General features: G+C 42.7%; 2 protein-coding genes across 2 annotated transcripts; both read right to left on the bottom strand.

Moving 5' to 3' along the window:
• Nucleotides 1-1390: 1390 nt before the first annotated feature.
• Nucleotides 1391-9299, bottom strand: LOC139301830 (echinoderm microtubule-associated protein-like 1). The gene is made up of 7 exons (XM_070925289.1): nucleotides 9140-9299; nucleotides 5638-5826; nucleotides 4500-4629; nucleotides 2643-2744; nucleotides 2196-2224; nucleotides 1964-1990; nucleotides 1391-1668 (listed from the first exon to the last, which is right to left on the bottom strand). The coding sequence occupies exons 1-7, from the start codon at nucleotides 9297-9299 to the stop codon at nucleotides 1391-1393; spliced, it is 915 nt and encodes a 304-aa protein (XP_070781390.1).
• A 7160-nt stretch (nucleotides 9300-16459) lies between these two features.
• Nucleotides 16460-22444, bottom strand: LOC139302497 (bromo adjacent homology domain-containing 1 protein). Its single transcript, XM_070926203.1, has 6 exons — nucleotides 20674-22444; nucleotides 19480-19838; nucleotides 19030-19189; nucleotides 18770-18849; nucleotides 16980-17071; nucleotides 16460-16649 (listed from the first exon to the last, which is right to left on the bottom strand). The coding sequence occupies exons 1-6, from the start codon at nucleotides 22442-22444 to the stop codon at nucleotides 16460-16462; spliced, it is 2652 nt and encodes an 883-aa protein (XP_070782304.1).
• Nucleotides 22445-23359: the final 915 nt, after the last annotated feature.

The following is a 23359-nucleotide window of genomic DNA, read 5'->3' as shown; positions in this document are numbered from 1 at the left end:
ATCCTGCACACCACTCCCTGTGGATTATTTAATATAATAAAAATATTTAAATGTATGCTTTGTTTTGAATGATAAATACAGCTGTTAAATGTCCCATTGCACAGTTTTATGATAATTCAGGTTTTTGCTACATCTCCAGCATTAAAATCAAACTTGTGGCAGTGTTGCCTTCTCACCAGCAGAGGTCCTCCTAATTTCCACTGTGGTTCAAACAGTGGTGAGGATCCACTCTCAGGTTATAGTGGCCTCACATTGGCTTGGCGATCATCAAAAAGTTCATCCCCATGTTGTAAAGGAACTTTTATTTGATTTAGCTGTTCTGGATTCATCGGTGCAGCTTTAATACCCACATGATGTTACCTTTCTCTGAGGATCACTCTTGTCCCTGTTTGGGGTCCTTTATCTCCACAGGAGGGCGCTGAGGCCGCGGACATTTGGAGCTCATTGACTTCATCATGAAAGGTCACAGAGGTAGATTGATCACTATAGATGCACTAAGATATATAGATGGACGCACCTTTTGACTTAAGCTTTATTGGAGTGAAATCGAATCCTAAAATGAGTTTTTCCAACAGTGAGGGTGGAAAATGTAGCAGGCACAGCTCTAGTATTTTCATAAGTCTTCATTTGACTGTTTGTCCAACTGAAAAGGTCATTGCACATGACTTTCACCCTGCACACACTCACACACTTAGCAGCAGACAACATAAGGAAAAGCCATCCCATTAGTGGTCACGTTTATTTATTTTTTATTGTTTTGTCCTGAACTAGAATGAGCCTTTTCTCACTGATTCTGCTACATACTGTAAACCAGTTATGCTTAAAGTGGAACATCAACTACAAGACTAGAAACATCACAGCACTCAGGCATGACACGGACTCAGTGGCATCAAACATAGCCGGGGCTCAAAAGACGTCTACAGACACACGTCCTTAGTTACAAAACTTCACGTACAGAGTGACGGAGAGGACGTTTACAGTGAACACAGGCATTCAGTGAAACAATACGCAGGAGCTAGCACGTGAGAAAATGGAATCTACGACTACACTAAACATGCATTAAAGCTTTCATACTATCCTTGAAATAAATAATCATGCCATAAAACACTGTGTTGACAATTTCAGTTACTCAGTAGAAATGTTTCGTAAGTGCTCATGTTGAACATAACAAAGTCAGGATGACCTACAGAGGAAAATCATGCCATCCCTGCAATTTAAGAAGTGCATTCAGCCCCATTTTAAAATGCATTTCTTGTTTTATCAACATCAGAAGAAAGTCTTTGTTTGGATCTGTTCAAGTGGGCGATTGAGGCTTTTAATAATTAGTTTGGGTTTAGTTGACTCGATGGAAAGGACACATTTGTAGTAAATCTATCTCTATCCGCCTGCCTCAGTAGCAAATCTGAAAGTACTGGCTGGGCGATTTTGTGGGGCTCTTGTAGTTGGACGTGTCCTGCGCTGTGTTCTGGCTGGTTGTGGTCTTCTGCAGGTTTAAGGTGAAGGACGGGGTCGTTTTCCTCGCCTGCTGCCTGCTGCCCCCCTTCGCCCCCTGAGGGTTTTTAGGCGTGGCCGTGGGCCCGCTGTTGGACAGCACTGTGGCCGCAGATTTGGCGGTCTCAGAAGATCCAGTCTTTCTTGTGAGGGGGCTCAGATAGATCTGCATAGTCACTAAGTGAAGTGGTGAAATGAGGTGAGGAGGGTGAGTGAGTAGACAGACAGTGGGGAGGTTGGTCAGCAGGAAGGGTTGGAAGGGAGAAAGAAGAGATTAGGTAAAAAAAAAAAATAAAATAGGGGTGCAAGGGGTGAGGGAAGGAATACAAGTCATGGTGAGATGTGGGGGAAAAATGAAGGATAAAATAACAGCTCGGACACAATGCTCTCAACCTTTCAAGATTGTGCAGATGTAAGTGGATCAAGACTTTATAATGACATGTTAATGAATATTGTTTGGGGTGAATCCTACCTTTGCAGTGTGTCACACGTCTTGTCCCTGCACCAACATAAGACACAGGCCGATTCATTTACAGCACATGTAGCAAACACTGTCATGTCAGTCTTTTGCTAAACCACTTATTTTTTTTATTTTTTTTATAGAGGCTTAGTCAGCAGCTGTTTCACATTCTTGTTATGACTATACTGCCAGATACAGCCTGGAAAAAAACAAGCGCAGAGAAGCAGAGAGGGCGCTCACTTACCTACATTTACTGCAGCCTCCTTGGACTTGCTGCTGTTACAATGAGACACAGATAGAATTTGATATAGAGACACAAGAGGACAGGACAAGGAGAGGAAGAGATACAGCGACAGGGGAAGTCAGTAAATCTGACAACAGATTTTGTGACAATGAACACGTCAGATTGTCAAATCAGTTTCAGGTTGACTAAACAGTTAAAACATCCCATCTACTGGTAATGTTCCTCTGTGGTTTGAGGTGTTTTCACATAAAGCAGGATGTCGTGGGTTGGAAATAATCTTGATTTGATTTGAGAGAAATAGCATTTTAACATATAAATGGGGAGACTGTATTGTGAAATTGCATTTTAAGACATATATTTTAGCTATATAGACAAGACACAGAAAAGGCATTAGTCTTTTCATGGTCTTCTGCATGGAGGTTTAGAAATGCAAGAACAGCTTCTTACCCTTCTGGAAGTTTCTTACAGGTGGAGGCTGCAGAGGTGGGTCGTGTTTTAGTGGTCTTACACGGACTGTCCTTGACACTCCCTGGTGGGCTCTTCACTCCACTGGAAGGGGGAAAAAAATACTGTAAGGTCATGAGACTGATCTGAAATACTCTCAGGCCACAGGAAATGTCAAAGAAGTCAGAAAAGTGCATACCTACTTGTAAAATTTTAATAATTTCTTTATACTTAATGTTGATATGTTGAAATATTTAACTTTAAACACCACCTCTCTGATTGTGTGTGGTCTCTATTCATCTCTTTGGAATTTCCAGAAGGTCATTTGAAGTTGCACAATTTCAAGAGCTTGATTTTAAGTATTTTTGTGGGGTTCGCAAATTCAGCATTATATTAATATCAACATAATCAACATTTTCAGATCCAAGAAGTGAAAAAATCTAGTTGCTCAAATGGGATTGATGAAATTCAGACACTGATAATTCAAGATAAAAAACTTGACCTCTTGAACAAAGAACAGTAGTCTGGAATTGATTGATCAGACTTCTGTCCAATCAGGTTACACTCTGTCACATGATCCAAGAAAGAGATGTTCGGACGAGTGACTGGAAACCTCGGTCATTTGAGTTCTCTACCTGGATTTCAACATTAAGTATTAACATTAACATAAAAGTATTGGTTACATTTCACAATTAGGTACTCAGTTGCTTATAAAATTCAAATCATTGTCTTTAATTAGCTTCCAATACGGCTGCCTCTGGCTCAATAACCACTTTGAGTTTCCCTCAAGTACCTTCAAATTGAGATAAATAGCTCTACATCACACATATTGAGTGAAACATTACTGTAAAATCTGAAACGATTTTGTATTTTCACAGGTGCAACATGTCTTATGCATCAATTTAAACCCATTTTCTTGGGAATTCAGCCTGACATATTTCTGGAAACTGTTGAATTGAAAATAAAGTGCTGTGGTTTTGAACGCTTGGCTGCAAACTGTAATGATGGACCCACTGAACCCGCTGAAGTGGTCAGCGGGATGTTAAATATGCCTCAGTTTAAATATATGTGAGAAATACATGTTTGAGAAAAGGAGGAATGACGAATGGTTGGGAGGCAACTGGAGGCAACAAATAATAAATATAAAAAGCAGAAGAAGAAGAAGAAGAAGAAGCAGGTGTCAATACGAGTGAGAGAGAAAGACCACAGAAGGTGAGATGAGATTAATTTGTGGAGAGAAAAGGTGAGATGAGAGTGGAGGGAAATGAACGACTGCTGCTAATGATGACGGTGGTGGTGCTGATGCTTCTCACTTCATCCTAATACTGAGCGGACAGCCTTAAGTGAATGGAGATTTACCTCTCTCTGTGCAATTATATCAGCATACCCCCGATATAGCAGCAGCACATTAAGGTACTACAGAGAGAACCTCTGAGTAATGCTATCTAATGGCAGTATCATTTGAAAGGTAATGGAGAGGAAGATATCTGCAGAGGATGGTTTGCTGCTTTATTGCTTTGAAATAAAGGCGAGTGTTGGAATAATTATTGAGCGTCCACGTGCAGTGTTTCCTGGATAATGGAGGGTGTCTGCTGATTGCTTCTGCACATTAGATAATGAGAACTGAAGCTTGAGATGTGAGGCTGCAGTTTCATTGTGAGCTTTTCTCATTGGTGTGTAGAAGAAATCAAACCTTTTTGTTTTACTATTTAAATACTGATAAAGGGTGAGTATCATTAAAACAAAACACAAAATATACTTAAGATTAACATTAAAAAGCAATCTTTTACATTGCATGCAGATCTTGGACCGTGTTCTGTTACAGCTCCCAGCCTGCAGACTGAGCAGCAGTGCTTTTACCTGCGGGGTGGTGTTGGGCTGTAGTTCCTGGCTGTGGAGCTGGAGGGCAGCGTGGAGCTCTTCTTCAGGGAGGCAGCGCTGGAGGTCACCATGGGCGGTCTGGAGGGCAGAGCTAGAGACACTGGTCTGGCTGTTTGGGACACACACACACACACACACACACACACACACACACACACACACACACACAAATGGGGTATGATGTAGTATAATGTATTATATATTATGTGTTACGGTGGATAAAAGAAAACTTATGGACATCCTGCTTGTGGTGATTGTTGTGACAGTTTGTCTGCACAAATAAAGCTCCTTGTTGAAAAAAATAATGGGAATTGGATTGTGTGCACGTGTCTCTATGGATGCATATAAAGTACAGAAATATTAGACTAAACTGGTTTTCTGGATGCTTTTTCCATATGTGTCTTTGAGTAAGTACAGAAACATGATGGACTACAGCCTGATGTTGATGCTTCTACTGATTCTTGGGGGTAAAATCTTTTAATATTATATCAGTTGATAATCTTTTTATATAAACTATATATGATATATATACAAGTATTAGGACGGAAACAGTTTTTATCAATTAATCAATAAGAAGCTTAATCGGCAACTAATTGATTAATCGTTTCAGTCATTTTTCAAGCAAAAATGCCAAATATTCTTTAGTTTCAGCTGCTCACATTGTTTCACTTTGTCTTCTATGATCGTTAACTGAACATCTTTTGACATTTTTCACTTTTTATAGACCTTTATACATCTTAGCAAGTGTCCCTCAAACTTAGACATCAGAGAGTTGTGACAATGATGTATGCTGAACATACAATAACAACACTAAATTACTTATTTTTTCCACATTATGTATTATAAATGCCTCATGCATGTTGGCCAACATATAGTGAAAACTTATAAAACCAATATTGCCCAATAATCTCCTGCCGTCCACAATGAACAACACTGGGTTTAACTAATTCCTTAGTAAAGTTCAGCATCAATGATCCATAAAAGAAATCAGTGTCTCTTCTGATATACAGTTCAGGTCTCCAAAGCTGTTACATACATACTGTATTGACATACCTCAAATCCTCAGACTGAGATGTGGGTAAATGTGGCAATAACCCAAACACAGATCTTTGCTCACCTTTGGCGCCCGATGATCTCCTGCCGGCAGCAGCTGCTTGGTGCTCCTCAGAGATGTTGAGCCTCTTGAGGACGTCAGCCAGTGCCATCTTCAACAGCTGGATTTCATCCTCCTGCATCTGCATCCTCTGCTCCAGGTAGGTCAGCCGGTCGGCCACGTCCAAGCCGCTGGCTGCCGAGCTGCGGTCGTCTGAAGGAACGATAGAAAACAAGATGTGTAGGTATGATAGATGTGCTTAACAATAGTGCTGGTCCGTTAAAATAAGCAGAGGAATCTGAGGCATCCATTGAACATTTATCTGTCTCCAAACCATGTCTAAATATGTTTAATTATGCAGATTTCACAGAGCAAAACAAAGAACAAACTCACAAAAACTCACAGAGCAATAGTCAGAAAGACCTTGTTAACCAACAACTCCACATCCAAATGTCTACTTTTAAGGCTCATCTCTTGTGGCAACAAGATATAAATATAATCAGAGAAAGGAGTAAGCTCTTTATCCTCCCCTGGTCGTGCCTATATAGCAGAAATCAAGCTAATGAGGTCACGGCACAGCTGGACACAGCGGATCATCCACACTGTCATCACACAGCAGCATGTAAACAAAGGTTGCTGAGCGCACATCCAAAACACTTTCAACTGTCACCGATATTGTTTTTTCATATACTGCTGGCAATCATCAGTCCAACATAGCAACAATAGTTCAGAGGTGGATACCGTGGGAGACACTGGACACTGATGAGGAGTCAGGGTGCCTCTGCTGGCCGGGTGGGCCCTCCTCCACAACACCAGACGTCTTCCTCCTCTTCCTCTCCTCTCGCGAGCACACTCTCCTCTTTCCTCCTCTGGCTCCAGGAGGACAGGCCGGCTCTCCTTCCATCTGATTTTGATCCGCTGGCTGGTGTCCACTAAGATCTCATCTCCTCATGCAAACACACACACACACACTCACGGAGCAGCCTGTCTGATGTTTTGTCCGCCTCTGTTTACACCTTCCAAGCAGTATTACAGGATCTGCAGCAGAAGATGAGGTTACTGATGTTTTGATCCTCCCACGATTCCTTGGTGGTCGCCTGACACAGTCTGGGGTGCGGTGATGTGTATGACAGCGCTTAAAGCCCTTTTGCTCAGGGTGTGTGCTTGTATAAAGGTGGGGGTGGGGTTGATAACGCTTAAAAACTCAGTAGTCGTCCAATTCAGCCTAAATTGTCTGTGCACGTGTGTGTGCGTGTACTTGCATGTGTGTGTGTGTGTGCGGAGTACAATGATAATCCCTCAGACTGAGCCTCTTTGACCCCGCCCCCACACATAAGCCCCATGTCACTATGAGAGATTGAGACACAGAGAGGAAACAGCAGAAATAAACCTGAAATGTGGCCTGTTTGTGTGTGTGTGTGTGTGTGTGTGTGTGTGTGTGTGTGTGTGTGTGCTTGTCTTGTACATCCACAGAGTTACAGAGGTTACAGTGCAGGTCACTCTGAGTAATAGGGAGGATGAGGAAGAGGCAAAAACAAAAACCAACGCATGCTTTACTGTAGTTACCGAGTGAACCCCAAGGCTTAAAAACACACAGGAGTCAACTATGAAATGCAGTTATGCAATAAAGAATTCTTTTCCAGCAGTTTTCAAATAAAATTGATTATGAGCAAAAAGGATCAGTTGCATAATCTCTGCTCATGTGTGTATTTTTTCACTTGAACTGAACCAATGATTCCAAACCAATGCACCCCAGGAGATATGTCTGCAGTTAGAGAGAGACTGTGACTGTGGAGGAGCTCTTATGATCTGATTAAAAAATCTATAGAGTCAGCTATATATAACTCCTGTTGTGATAAAGAGTGCATGAAAACTAGCAAGTGAACAAAGGTGAAACAGGTAGCTCAAAGTAATTGATACAAGGTTGAGAACAGATAAATGGTGGAAATATTTATCATGAAGTAATGATCAAAATAAATAAAAGTAATGGATAAATGAAAAGTCCAGCTTTCACCACTCCAAATTGTAGGAGTGCAAAAGTGTAACTAAACAGACCTAAATATTTATTATATCTAGGTACCTTTATATCAGTAATAGTTAAATAATTAAAAGCGTAAAATCAATTTAAATGATATTTGAGTTCATGTGACAGGGATGTGGGAGTTTAGTTCAGAGTTTAGTCTATGAAGCCTAAAAACCTGCTGTATAGTTTTTCTAAAAAGCCTGTTGTCTAATGTTCTTGGGAAGATGTGACTCTGACAGAGATGATCTGTTGTGGGCGAAGACTTTCAGTGTAATCATTCAAGCATGCAGCCAGCAGTAATCTGTCTCTCGTGGAGAGATGTGACTCTATGTAGGCCTGTGATTTTCTCTTCCTCCTCTTGTCCTGGCCGTGACATCATCCTCGTGCCACCTCCACACACCCCATATGGGATTGGGATTAGAATAGCACATAATCCCAGCGCTGTAAAAGGGAATTAGCAGCCCAAAGCTCAATCTCTGCACTAACTCAGCTATACAAAGAACCGGCAGGCTCCCTGGACGCCTTTCATGCAAATGTAAACACACATAAAAACACACGCATTACGTATATCTCTGTGCCTCAGACTCACACACACACACACACACACACACGTACACGCAGCTGGGACAGCAGTTCTGAAGTTCATGTGTTCATACATCACACAATTTAGCAAGATGAAAATACATTAAAGAATAAATGCGGCATAGAGAAGCAGTGGAGTGGTTAAATCTCAGCTCCCAGATGGTGTTTCTTGAATGAAGGAACAGCGTCTGTCTGCTCATATCAGCACCCTGCATGCTGACATATACAGTACAAGGCCACGTGTACACAAACAAAATCCTTCACATATTAGTCCACTGATACTAATATCCCTGAGGGGACAGGGCATTTCCCTAAATCTCCTCAGCCGAGGCACATTCCATAACACCCACAATTTGACTGCGTGGCATGTGATACACAGGACAGGTATGCAGGACTAGTGTTTGAGTTTAACTAGCTTGTTCAAATAAAGCATCATACAGCTTGAGTGAAAATCTGTAGTGCCAACATAGACGAGGGGAACAAGAAATATCGCTCTTCCCTGACTGTTCTCTCGAGGCTATCCAACAGGTTTGAACAGAGTACAAAATGTAGTATTTTCACTTTTTCTGCCCTGATGAGGATCCTGTGAGATCAAATAACCAATATGTCTGACTAAATAACAGCTGTTAATATAACTTCTCTTTGCCTAAAAGTGCCTAAAGAACGTTTTCTATTCTGTCGCCAGGCTTTGGAGGGTTTTTATAAACCAAACTGAAACAGAGTTTTTGTATGATATGAGTAATATGTCTATGTTAACTCTGCCCAGAGGGTGCATGTTAATAAAAATAAATCATATAAAGTCCTATCAGGCACACCTGTTATGCCAGAATTGCAAACTATCTGCATGGCTACATACCACAGGAGGTAAATGAGAAATGTATTTGTGACCCTTTAGCTTCTAAACCCGCTCATCTCTCTAACCTGTCATGAAGTCAGTGTCGGGTGCCAGCAGGGAGTCACTGTGGTAGATCTCCTTCAGTGAGGGCCTCCTCAGCAGGTCGTTGGCCGTCTCCTCCATCCCCAGACCCTGGTCCAGCAGCTCCTCCATGTGTGCGTTCTCCTCTGCTGTGCCCGCTGCCATGGCTCTGACGGAGTGTGTCGGGTGTGATCCTGTATGCTCCTACCAAGTCTCCTGTGCTGGGCTAATTCACCTTCCCTAAACCACCAGTGGCCACCACCTCTCGCTTTCCCTCCCTCCCTCTCCCCTGCTGTCCTGTGAGGAGTGTGTGGAGGGTGCGGGGAGAGGGTGATGTCACTCAGAGGACAGATTAAGGACCTGGTAAGCCATCTGAAGCTCAGAGGAGGACAAGACTATGAGAGAGTAGGAGTCCGTAGAGTGTTTGCGAGAATGGTGCAGCGTGTAGACAGGGGTCAGGGAGGCCTCAGACAGGGAAAACATCTTCACATTAAAGGCCCCAAAATAACTTCCTGAAAGATAAGTTGCATAACTCCCATCTGCAAACATACAGCTACTGCCTCAAGGAGGAGACGATGAGTAACAATTACTGACCTGTGTGCTGAGAAAACACACACTCCTGACAAAAACAAAAAAAAACACACAGCAGGGTGGGACCACGCAATTTGCTATTGCACGCAAAGTTGCAGACAAGCACACAATTACACTCCCAAAAAGAGCTTACATCAGGCTGCCATCCGGTGTGGCCAGCCCTGGTGTACCGTAAGGATGATGAGATTCAGAGATTAGGGAGCAGAACTTGATTAATTACAGTCATCAAGAGGACAATAAGCCGGACGTGGTAATTAGACCAACAGAGAAAGACAACAGGAGCAGATGAAAAGCCAGTTAGGCGATTGTGTCGGGGGTCTCCCTCAGTGTAAGCTGGCTTTCTGTCTATTTTGCATTCACTGGATTGATTCTTTCTCTAGCAGATGCTTCTCTTTGCTGATCTGTCGAAGCTTTCAGGCCACATAGCGTAAATCCTCCATTAGACAGAATGTAAAAAAAAAATGCTTTGCATTACATTTCTTTTCCTGATGTTTCACAAAATCATAAATGAGAAATGGTAAAGCATTGCTGACCATAGACCAGTGATCAAATGTAAAGAGAAGCAGGGTTTCGCCTTTCTGTTCCTCTCATTCTCATGTTGTTCTCCTCACATTTCTTTTGTCTTCACACACAGTCACACTTCCTGTTACGTCTGTGTAGATGTGCATGTAAGAGAAACAGAGAGAGACCGTCACTATATGAGTGTTTCATTGTATTGTTGTTTTCCCCAGAATTACAACTACAGTACACTAATGGTTCATAATCCTACTATTATGATTACTGTTGCTATTATTATTGATATGGGACACAACATGCTGTCCAATTTTGGAAGAAAATAAGATACAGTCAGATCTATCTATACTTAATGAGGCTGCAGTAAGTGCATTTGGGATAAAAAAATTAAAAAAACTCAAGTAATAATACAAAAGTAAGCCATTAAAAAAAACTGGTGAACTGGTGACTCTTAAGACTTATTTTATAAAATTGGTTTAAAGGTGATACGTAAAGACAAACTCCAGATCCTGAATGCCAACACAACCCAATCTTACCCACTCCCTCGTTTGAACCCACTGTGTCAGTTCCTATACACTGCCAAGCAGCCAATAATCTTACAGTAGGCTGGCACACCTGAGAGGCCCTGAGGTCAAAGTGTGTTGTTGTTGTTGTTTTATTATCACGAGACACTAATCGACTGCTTTGGCTGCCTGTGTAACAGAAACTAAGGCCCTGTGGTGTGTGTGTGTGTGTGTGTTTGTGTGTGTGTGTGTGTGTTAGATGGACATTCCTAATGCCCTGAGGCCTGAACAGGGATAAAGGCCAAAGACAGATAATGACTGTGCTGACAGAGGACATGTGGGGAGAGGAAAACACAGGAAAGGGACAGGAGAAGGTTGAAAGCTGTCTCCTGCTGAGTTCAAATTATCTGATGACCACGAACCGTATGTCACTTGGTACCTAAATGAAAAGGTCAAAGAAGGCGTGACCCTGACCTGTGACTTCTGTCTCACTGCTGACCTCCTGTGGAGATCGTACAGCACGACAGTTGCTTGCTAGAGGAACTTCCTATTGATCACATGAAGTGAGAACAGCTTCCCATTTTGCACAGTACAATGTCACATAGACTAGAAACAACATAGCTGCAGAGGGTTTGTGCGAGTTAAATGTAATAAATAAAGAGCGTCACACAGAATTTTCACAAAGGACTTAAAATTTATAAATATTCTTTCAATGGAACATTAAATCAGCAGGGATGTTACATGATTCTTCAAAAAAATCCAAGAGATTTTCAGAGAGCATGACAAAGTGACAATAATCTTATACACACATTGCTTCTCTACTCCAAAAATATCTAGATTTTCACTGTATATCCCCCGTTTTTTCCAAATATATCAAAATATATGTTGACAATAATAAGCATCAATACAGACCACACAGAAAGCAGAATCTCATGGGTTGGTCGGGTCCCTTTGTGTTTTTGACTCATGGAGTGAGCACACTTCCTGTGTGGCTTCAGTAAAGGTCACTCGGTGTTTGACCCCTGCCACTGTGGACATCCTACGTACACAGAAACTGACTTCTCCCCCGAGTGCTGGCCCTGCCTTGTCGCCATGGCAACAAAGGATGCAACTGTGTCCGTGCAAAGCTGCTAGGAAATTAAGTCACATGAAAAATAACATACAATCTAGTCCATGCTTTTTTTGCAGGGCTGGCCAGCACTTGGGAGGATGACTCATGACAACTTCCTTACTAAGTTTTCTTCATCTCCTTTTCACTCTCCGTAGCCAAAAGATTAAGGATGCAAGGACAAGAGGACAAGGAGAGGAAGCTGCCAAACAGCGTTGGGATGTGGCCATGAGACTGTTGTGCCCACATAGGATTCCTGCCCTCTAGGGGACAAACACCATCAATGCACATCTGGGAGAAAGGCTACCATGGTCAGCCGGTCTGATGGTGGGAGAAGCTGTTCAGCAAATCCTCAATTTGATCTACTCATTAATTTCCCCTGAGCCCACTGGAAAACCTTGTAGTTTCAATGACTTAAACAAGGGACTGTTCGAAAATTATTGGGATGGGGAGGGGGGCAAATGTTTATATTTTATTTTGTAAAAAAGCAAGGCCCTACACAGCAGTATTAAAACTGCAATACCCACCCCTAAATATTTCAAAATAAAATATTTATGGCAAACACACAAAGTAGGGACTCTACAGTCACTCCCTCTTTTTGAGAGCTGCTCTACGTTTAGGTGCCCGCTCTTTTGGTGCTGACAAGACTTGAGCACAGCAATATTTTCACCCCAGAATGAATGAAAAAAAATATATAATTCTGGGATGAGAAAATGCTCTCCCAACACACAAATAAAAAAATACACAACCCGCCCTCCCTAGTGAATTTCGTACAGTCCCTAATTTCCTAATTTAGAGGAGGGAAGCTGGTCTTAGATCAGCGCCGAGGGGATCTCCTACCTGGAGCTCAGAGGACGTCCTGTCCTGTCTCAGGTGTACAGTTGCCGTCTCTCCCCTAATAGGACGAATCAATAAAAGCTCAGGTGACCATGTTGCCATGGCATTCTCCCAAACGTCACACTTAAGGTCAGTCAGGTTAGGCAGGAGAGCTAGAAGTCGTCTCTTCCCACAGGTCTCAGGTCAGATTCAACTTTTTAAGTATCTCAAAAGGGGAATCGTATCTCAAAAGTCTGCGACTTCTGCTCTCCCATCTGCCAGGGTGTGCTTTGGTCTGGTCTCCACCCCCTGACAACTAAATGATAGAAACTAAACAACATTTACATCTGTCAACAACCGCAATTCAATCATTTCATTTCTAAACTTATAAGTTACAAATAAAACAGAAATCATTTCTATCCTGAAGCACAAAGAAACAGGATATAGTTAATCAATTAGACACAGTATTTCCAAATAAGTTAAATTGAAATCTTAATATATTTTATTGTTTACTCCATTTAAATATTTTTTTTCTTACTTTAAATATAATTATTACAGATCTTGCAAAAATACTACACTGTGCATTGGCTGTCTGCTTGTTTAAAGAGTGCCCGGTGCTTCCTGGGTTCAGATATGTACACTTCATTAGAAATCGCCTGGAAGGGAGTTTCTCACTGCCTATTATCTACAACCTTAGGTCATATATGACGGCATCAAGTCCCTTCATTCTCCTCTTTCTTTCATTTGGTCAAATCTCAATTAACGCTGTGATGATTTCAAACTAATTTGAAATTAAATAAAAAAGAATGCATATTCTTTTCTTGATTTGTTAAGTTCATTTGTCCAAAAATAGTAAGTCTAAAAATATATTGCATATGCCATCTTAGGAAATCGACATAATAAAATATTCTTAATAAGGAGAAATTGTAAAGTAGGAGAATATATATTACCTCTTTGAAGAATCTGGGCGTTAAGAGAAATAAATAAAAAAAACCCAATCATCAGGTTTTTGATTTTGTTTTGGGTTAAGAGTCATGCTGCTCATATAGAGAGAGAAAGTTAAAGATGGCTTTAGAGTGTTACGGCTTATCCAATGTTGAAGAACAGGGCGTCTGCTGTGTAGGAAAGCAATCGGGTACTCTTTAGGTTTTTAAAATAAGGTACACACACTCCGATACTACTCGCTTTTCTGAGTGACAGTACAACACTTGCAGGTTAAAAGGCAATGAATGAGCGTGGTCTGAAATGTACCACAACTCAGTTATGTATCAAATACCCTCCCACACATTCCCACCCACAACCCCCCCCCCAATCCAAATACACATCTAACATGGTGCCATACGTTTGTCCGCACAGCGCATCAGTTGAAGTCTAATCACATTAACAGTGTGGATACTTACATATATATATATACTGTATATTTATATAAGTATGTCAGAGCTGATGGATAAATCAAATGGAATGACTCTAGTATAATTATATATATATGTATATATATATATATATATATATATATATACACATATATATATATATATATATATATATATACACATATATATATATATATATATATATATATATATATATACATATATATATATATCCATGGGATTCAACAGGTTGTGCATCAGGTAACACGATGAACACGCTGGCCGGTGAAAGAATAGAAATATACAGCTTGCACTGACAAAAGCAGCCATGACATCCTTACTGTTTCCTTCTCTACCAAACACACATATATATATATAAATGATACACACTACGTTCCCCCTGGTAAGATATTTGTACTTGGAACAAAAAAAACAAACAAAAAAAAGAGCTGAACACGTTTGTTGTAATTGAGGAATGAATTAGTGCAATATAAGAAGGGAACGAGGGCAGAAGTGCTGACAAGGAGATGAAGTGCGAGGGAGGAGACGGGGACTCTGGCTTGTGTGACATCCTTTGGTTTATCTTCAGGGGGGAGGCGGGAGGAGGGAAGGAAAACTCTGTGAGGATGTAGAATTAGAACTGGTAGAATGGACATTTTCTGGGACATTGCGACGTTTCAGGACGCAACGCGAGCAGCTAGAGTGCAGCAGCAGATCGACGACATGAAAAGTGCACCGTGTTTCCAACCAGTGTAGAGCTGCAACGATGAGTCGATTGATTAGTCGGTCAACTGAAATAATCATAATAATTTGATAATTTAACATTTCGTGGTTCTGGCTTGTCAATTTTCGGTCTTTGTCATACATGATAGTAGACTGAATATCTGTGACAAGGTAATTAAACATGTCACCTTGGGGAAATAATGGCATTTTTCACTTTTTTGTGACATTTTACTGGCAAAACGATTAATCGATAATGAAAATAATCATTAGTTGCAGCCCTAAACCAGTGCATTTTGTCCAGTGATCGTGTCATAGCTGTCAGTCGATCAGTCAGTCAATCAGGCAACAAAATCCCTTCTCTTGGGACTACAGTGCACCTGTTCTACCACTTCCTAGTTGTATGTGGTGAGACTAGCTGCCTAAAGCTCTATCTGCAAGTCATAAGGCAAGTCGAAGGGAACAGCAAAGGTGAAAAAATGTCAGGAAAAACAAACAAAAACACAATGAACGATGACCCTCGCTCAGGAGCGTCTCCACTCCTCAATAAGGGCTCTCGCTATTGGACCCTCAGAAAGAGCCTCTCTAAAACAAAGCTTCTTCAAGCCAGGACTGTGGCTGAGATGAAAGTTAGTTTGAAAATCCACAACGGCTTTTGGCTCGTGTGTGTTTTCATTAATAAAATCAGTTTAGAGCCATTTTTAGTGTTCTGACCCGAAGTTAAAGAGGCCCTGCTCTACTGTGGAGTTTAATAAGGAAGGATCTGTCTCACAAACCCCCTTTCAGGTACAGTATTCTAGTTTGAGCAGAGCATCACGTGAGATGAAAATGTATCTGTCAGTGTCAGGAGAGAGGACGGGGAGAGAGAGAGAGAGAGAGAGAGAGAGAGAGAGAGAGAGAGAGAGAGAGAGAGCTCCACTTCCTCTAAAGCTGCTTGTTTGGTTTGATTGCCTGAAAGCCTCCTAAAAAAACCATCACACATACCCACATTTATCCATTTATCCACACTGACAACACTCGCTCTCCCTTTCACGCACGCAAACACACAACTGAGACAAACTCAAAATCAGGAGAAATAAGACGACACTCTCCATTAGCTGCTCCTTCACCCTGGCTGGTTGAACACCGTTAACATTGAGCTGACAGTGCGGGCTTGTGTTCCCCCAGAAGCATCTTAGTGCCGGACCATTCCTGAGCCATTGGCTTACAAATGGAACAAACATGATTGTTGTGCTAAGATGCTTTGGGGGAAACGTGGTCCTGACAGTAGCCCAGTTCAGCCTGGTGTTCGGCGTTCCTGGCAGGCAAATGGGGGGGGGGCACACAAGCCTCCATGTAACCTCAGAGTTTTGTGGAAGCTGAAAAATCCAAGCTGATGAATGAATTCTCCCTTCCTCGCTCTTCCAAACCAGGAAATATTGGTGCTCTGACTGAGACGGATTCACCGATCACATTGTAACCCCTCTTTAGTCAACTAAAGGGATCTGTGCTTCATAATGTGTCACAAACACTTTTTGCTTCATCTGTCCCTCTCCAAAACCGGCCCCTCCCCCTTCATCCCCCTTTCCCTCTCATCGTGAGCGTCCCCAGCAGAAAAGACAGGGGTGTTCAGTCCTTCAGCACCCCCCCCCCCCACACCTCTATGTAGGAGGGGGGAGCCATGTTATGATTAATTCATGGGTGCGACACCCCCTCTACCCTCTACTGCAGGTTCTTCAGGATGCGTCCATAGCGGAAGTCGTAGACGTGCCGGCAGAGATACACCAGCTCGGGGTCGACGTCTGTGGGCACACAGCGGTGGGAAGGGGGGGCAAAGTCGGGGCGGCAGGGCACCACGCTGGCGCTGCCAGGTGGGGCGCCTTCAGCGCGCCGCTTCACCAAGGCACAAAATCTACACACACACAGAAGGAAAGGTGACACTCTTAGTCTCTACTACCTGCAGAGAAATCAAGTACAAATCAAATACATCTTTATGCTACTGCACCTTCATTTGAAATGAACTCGAAACAGATATTTGCAAACGATGTCTAAGCAAATGTTCACGGGCTGGTGTTCCCTCGAATTCATTAACAGATGCAGTGTCACGCTGTGCGATAAGGAAGTCACAAAAACAGGCTTCCACATATCTCAGAAGCTGAGGTGTTAATTAAAAGGAACAAACCTTTTAAAAAAGACTATAGCTGCGTTGTATTTCTGTGTGTGTGTGTGTGTGTGTACTTACCTACAGTACTGGGCTAGTGGGAGAACGTAGCATCTGTCTTCTATGCAGGCCACACTATTTTCATCCTGATGCCGAGAGGCGAAAATCTCATTCTGAAACCACAGTGGGTGTACAATGTCACATATCGACACAAGCGTCTCCTATTGTGCTGGCTGAAGGCTGAAGAAATGACAACACTTTTCAAACCGTGAGCACAGTAATTGTTCATATGCAATAATATTGTGCCTCTGTGTTTCCACCCTAAGTGTCACCATATACAAAAAATAATCCCGCTCTACTCAACACGTGCTGTAGACATACATTGTGAATAAATACATGAGTAGTCTTTCACTGTTTCGCTTTCTAACTGTGAAATTGCTCTTTTCTGTTGTTCTTTGTTAGTGCAAGACTGTGGTGGTGAAGATATCATCATTTTGGCATTGTGGTTACACTAAAGAGCTAACCAACCATCAACAGTTCCAGGGCTGCTGAGAGAAAGATAATGATGCCTCCAGCAGCAGCGACTGTCTAGACTGCATAGAGAGAAAGTTCTGTTCACCTCCTTCTTGCATATTATTTTTATCATTATGTATATAAGGACACTTCATCATGCATTACCAATTGAACACGAACAAATTATTGATAATCACAAAATGTCTATTATAGCTATATATAAATGACAATACTTGCCCTGATTCCTCCCACATTCAAACACATTATACCAAATTATGGGTTATAATTTGAGAAAGCACAGTATTTGTCTTATAAAGATGGCTGTTAAACTAAAGAATTTAACGTCTTTTCTGTCTGTTTTTTACAACAGTTTAACTTGGCAACTTGAAATTGTTTCTAACACATTATATAAGCAGTATCAACAATAAATGTCGCCACATTCTTAAATAAAATGAATAGAAAATTCTCTGTTCTTTACTCGGGCCTTAAATGCGGCACACTTCATTTGAATTATTACAGTGTGTCTTTATTTTCCCGCTGTGCTCAGTATGGTGGGACTGTCAGTACCTGCATATACTGTACAGCTAATGTCACTATGTTGGCTGCGTCTGGGTAAAATTTGAAATCCCAATATTTTCAGTAAAAAAACCTATGGAGACCCAAAGTGTCCAATATCAAACGATGAAATGTCATTATGAAATACATAATCATGTGACTACATAGAGTCAAAATACATAATTAAACCATGAAAACGTGAAATAATTGAAAAAATTGTTAGAACTCAGATTTTTATTATAGTTTCACGATCCCACTGGCTCTGCCCTGTTTGGTTCGCCTGATAGACTTCGGGAAGAAAAGTAGCATTATGAAATAAAATGGTCATCGGGGGAAAAGGGCAGTGTAAAATAATAATTGCTGGAATTAAATAAAAATAACCTTCAATAAACTCTTACTGTGAAAAAAGTGGGATGAAATGACATTTCATAATAATGAGTTTTAAAACTGGATTGGATTATTTCACAATGTCATGGTAATATTATATATTTTGTCTGTATGTATTCATATGATCAGTTGTAGCGTAATTTCATTATTATAATTATTATTATGAACACTTTGAGACTGCATAAAAATGGGACAGCACTAATTAAATAATTCTATGTTTATAAAAATAATCATATAGTTTTCAGTGAATGTCAAATACTCATCTATGAATTGTACACATTTCCATATCGCACATTAATTTACCTCAGTTATTTTAGTTCGTTTTTAATAGAGGACACACAGTTTTTACTGTTTTCCTGCAGAACTTGAACCACTGGGAAACATTAAATCACTGTTCCAATCCATTCGAGCCTCACCTCACAGTGTGTGCTGGGATCTCGGCCTCCCTGGGTGTGCTCAGGCCGGTAGTACCAGAAAAGACTCATCATCAGCTCTCCTGAGGAGGCAAATTGAAACACACACACACACACACACACACACACACACACACACACACACACACACACACACACAGAGGTACAGGTAAACAATCTCGGCCATATGTCCCTTCGTCCATCTATCCATGCACACAAACCACCAAATCTATCCATGATCTCCCCCTCCTCGTCTCCCTTACCTGTTTTGGGGTCCTCCCAGAGCGCTGATATCTTGGCAACATATGGGAGGGATTTCTTCCTGGGGCCCGATCGCAGCAGCACAGTGTCTCTGACATGTATCACTTCACCGTCTCTCTCGACTCCTTCATAACACTGCCGCAGGGCCGTCTCATCCTCTCCCTGAGACAGACACATACACGTGCACGCACACACACCGACAAGGACAGATATAATTCTCATTATAAAGACAAAAAGGAATCTGTCACATGAAGCTGCGTGGTCAAAACACAATTATCTCCCACCCCCCACAAGAGCTGATTTTTTTTTCTCTCTGCCAGGCAGCTGCGTGGATGCTAAGGTTTTTACTAGCAGGGTATTACCTGGTGGTGGAATACAAGAAAAAAATCTTTACCAGAGAGAGACAAGTAGCTCTCTAATCTTTTGCTCATCTTCACACACAAATAACCTACCGCAATAAAGACCTCCCTCTCTGTGGGCATTCCAACAGGCCGCCAACCGTTGGTGGCACGTCTGCGGCTGACTCTCTTTTGTTTGGCGCTGCCGAGGCTTGGCAAGGGCGACGGCTGTTTCTGGGGCAGCCGTGTGCGGCCCATGGACAGGGAACCGTTGGAGGGCTTGGTGCTCTGTGGGCATTCCCTGGCCAGCTTTAACCTGGCCTGGGGCTGGTCTCGCCCCGACAGGGGGGTCAGCAGGTGGGGTTTAGTCTGGGTGGAAGTGGGCACGCTGGATAGAGGGCAGCTGGACATGGGCAGGGAGGGGGGGGCGAGAAGGGAAGGGCTGTGGTCACCCTGAGGGGAGGAGTAACCCTCTGGAAAAGCAAAGGATGAGAGTAACACTTTTAAATTATAGCACAAGAAATTTGAGCTTAAAGCTAGACTATGTAGCTTTTGAAAGACAAAATAAAACAATCTTCCTCTTACAGATGAAAAGTTGAATTCATAAGCAATAAAATGCACTTGTGATCAGTTCAATACACTCAGTTGTTTTGCTGCTACAGCCTTACTTGGTCTGGTATGACTAGTAGCTAACGGTGGCTAATGTTAGCAAACTTAGGGTCGCACGTTCAGTTGCTGCGGTTCAGGAAAAAGTTACATAAACTTTAAAATTAGAAAATTGCACGGTTCCCCCGTAAATCAGCTTAAAAGCAACCTGCTTCTTTTATCTTATTCATCAGTCCAACTATATATAACACAATTGTTACGGAAACATGTGAGCCTAGAGCGCCTTATCAAGAAACATCCAAGTCAGGGCCTCAAGCTATGGACACTTTCAAAGCTCATACCAACAATTAAAGACAACAGAAAAGACAGAAATGTTCACACTTGTTGGTCCACACAACTAGCTTCAGGCACACATTTAACAACAAAGGACTCTTTAGTTCTGTAGCAATAACTCAACATTGGGATAATGGTTTCTTTCAAAATAACAGCTATACAAAGAGGGCTTAAGATGAGTGAATTGAAGAAGTGGCATAATATTGAACTCAGTCTGCTCCAGATCTACTAAAACAAAATACTAAATGTGGTTCAGACAGCCTCAGTGGTAGTTGGTTAATGTGATATTGACTATTTACTTAACTTACTTACTTCCTTCAATAACTGTCTGGACTTCAAATGATCAACCAAACCTGAGTTTTCTCTCACCTGTTTTGATGCCGTGTGTGCATCCAGTGCATCCTGTGCTGAAAGAACAACCCCTGCTGGTGACAGGAGGCATGGCTCTGTAGGTGTAGCCACTGATCCCGCAGGCGTCACCGTAACAGGGTGAAGTCACCGAGTTGCAGTAGGCGGGGTGGGCCAGCCCTGAGGCGTGGGACACCCGTGGACCCAGCAGCTTGGAGCCAGTCACCCGATTAGGGCATAAACTGGAGGGGGCAAAGTTCAGAGGTCGCGGAGCCAGGCTTGCTGACGTTGTTCCAGTGTGTGTCGGGTGGGCGATGTGGACGTAGTAGCTGGAGAAGCAGTGGTCGGCGGTGCAGAGGCAGGGGTGGGGGCTGAGGGTCAGAGCTGTGTGCGGGTGGGAATGCGTCAGGGACGGTGAGGTTACGAGGCACTCGCGCTTCACAGGGGCCATGGCTGGATTAAGAGGCTGATCGTCTGATTCTCCATAGGGCTGCTGGCCCAGGAAGAAGGCCAAGCGGTGGCAGTATTCCACTGAGCCCTCTGGGGGACAGCAGTAGTATGGGCTCAGTTCGGTCTCCAGCTGCTCTTCCTTCACTTGCTTTAGCGGGTACGCTAGCATGCTTCGTGACTGGTAGCCTGGTTTGGTCAGTCGATGGGTGCAGCTGCCCGTCTCCCACTCCACTTTGGGCTCAAAGTCCGCCTTCTTCTTGCAGGCTGTGCAGCCACTGTGCAGGGGAGAGACCTTTTTCCCCTTCTGCTTTTGGGAGCACCCCTTGTGTTTGAGTTTGACTCTGGAGTGCTGTTTTGGGGTTAAGACCGCAGCAGGAGCCTTGCAGTCTGAGGTGATGGTAGCTGTGGGTGCAGCCTTTACTCTCGGTTTACTGGTAGCAGAGGAGCTGGTTAACTTCAGCAGGGCTGCAGCGTTGAGTCCAGCCAATCTTCTGGGGGTGGGGGCATCCAGACTCTCCTGACTCATCCCCCTGCTCTCTTCTCGCTTGGCTTTGGCCTTCTTGACCCGCTTAGAGCTTTGGCACAGTTCACGTTTGTGAGATGTGGAGGCTTTACTGATGTTCCCTCGTGAAGCCTTCAGACCTCCAGGAACACCACTCCTGGTTGGATCTGTGTCCAGGGATAACCCTCCATTCGTAGGCCCTTCCTGTCTCCTGGCCTGCTTGGCTGCTGGCTGTGGGTCAGTAGCTCTTTCAAGCAGCAGACTGTTCACCGCCTCAGCATTGAGAGAGGCCAGCCTGCGCTTGCGGGGTTGTGGGACATGGATGCTCTCGCCGTGACTCGTGCTGTTTGACTTTGATTTGGCTTTTGGTAACGACTTCACCTCTTTTCTTTCGCTGCTTTTCCCTTTTTTGGGTTTGGGTTTGAGAGACGAATGTCGGCGCACATCCTTTCGCTTCCTGTCTTCAGAACTCTCCTTTTCACGTAGGCTTTCCTCCAATCGAGTAAGGAGGACATGGCAGCTGAGCCCCTCCCCATCTGAAACCCCAGTCCTCCCCCGCAAAGGATACAACTTCCGGTCCCGTTTCTTATCACGCCTCCGGTCGAGTTTTCTGTTCTGATCTGATTTTTCTGTCCTCTCTCTCTTCTCATTCATCCTCTTGGTCATGCCTTTCTTTTGTTTGACAATCTCACTTATCTTCTTTGTCCTTCCGAATCGTAGCGAGCGCTCAGGCCAGGCGCCCCCCATAGTGCCACCATGTGGCCAAAGAGTGGAGTTGTCCCACCACTCAGCACTGCTGTCGCTCTGCCTGAGGAAACCCTTCTGCCTTGCGTGAGTCATCACATGCTTCTCCACGGGGCCTAGAGATAAGAAACCGACAAGTGGTCAGAACTACAGCTTGTCCTAGTTTCACCATGTGCTACTACAATGTTCACAATCAACAGAACACCCAGTAATTTATGCAGTAGTTCAAGTTACTTAAAAAATAAATCTTTTAATTGGATCCATAGAGAGCTGGTTCAGCCCTAAACATGTTGAACATCTTCATAACTTTATCTTGTTTCTTATAATTACACAGAAGACATTAAGATCAGCAGGGCACCACAGTTTTGGCCATGCTTACTGATCAGAACAGGATCAATGCTCAGAGTGGTAGAAGGTGTATTATGAAGCAAGTAGGGATCATTACCATTATTTCAAAACTAGACAAAGCTGGAAGGGCTTTGGTGGTGTGTAAAGCACTGCGGCACAAAGAAAATGAAAACAAGCGAGAGCCAATGAGACACAAGCATAACAAAGATATCGACTCTATTACATAAGCCTTCAGTTTAGATTCAAACACAAAGACAACATCTGATGTAATACATAAAGAAGCTTAATGATGAGCAAATTCAGCTGAATGGTTTGGTGATCAAACTGAGTATATTTTATCATATGGCGAGCTCCAGCTATTGTATGCCTGTTTGAGATCCTGTCATTGGTTTGTGTGTGTGTTTTATGTAGCATAGAAGAAACTGATGCACTCTGTCATTCATTCACCGCTCTTGTCGCCTTATCACCTAGTGTGCACACAGCATGCAAATAACAGCTTGTTAAGGCCAATTGTTTAGTCTGAAGGGAAAATGTCAAAAAAGCCTCACTACAATATTAAGCTCAACTGAGGGAAATATGACAAATAAATAAGACAGCTAAATGCCTGTTTGAACCAGGCAAAATGACTGTCTAGATGTCCATATTATGTAGAGAAATGTATAC

This window comes from Enoplosus armatus, chromosome 19, assembly GCF_043641665.1.
Source record: "Enoplosus armatus isolate fEnoArm2 chromosome 19, fEnoArm2.hap1, whole genome shotgun sequence".
NCBI lineage: Eukaryota > Metazoa > Chordata > Actinopteri > Centrarchiformes > Enoplosidae > Enoplosus > Enoplosus armatus.
This window is presented reverse-complemented; position numbering and strand designations above follow the sequence as displayed.

What these genes read in the sequence shown, in the direction of transcription:
- LOC139301830 (XM_070925289.1), bottom strand. Translation starts at nt 9,299, where the DNA reads ATGGCAGCGGGCACAGCAGAGGAGAACGCACACATGGAGGAGCTGCTG. An exon ending in CGACACTGACTTCATGACAG is followed by an intron (nt 5,827 to 9,139) that starts GTTAGAGAGATG and finishes TCGTTCCTTCAG; the next exon opens with ACGACCGCAGCTCGGCAGCC. An exon ending in AGCCCAACACCACCCCGCAG is followed by an intron (nt 2,745 to 4,499) that starts GTAAAAGCACTG and finishes TCCCCCTTCCAG; the next exon opens with TGGAGTGAAGAGCCCACCAG.
- LOC139302497 (XM_070926203.1), bottom strand. Translation starts at nt 22,444, where the DNA reads ATGACTCACGCAAGGCAGAAGGGTTTCCTCAGGCAGAGCGACAGCAGT. An exon ending in CTGGGAGGACCCCAAAACAG is followed by an intron (nt 18,850 to 19,029) that starts GTAAGGGAGACG and finishes TTGCCTCCTCAG; the next exon opens with GAGAGCTGATGATGAGTCTT. An exon ending in ATCCCAGCACACACTGTGAG is followed by an intron (nt 17,072 to 18,769) that starts GTGAGGCTCGAA and finishes CTGTGGTTTCAG; the next exon opens with AATGAGATTTTCGCCTCTCG.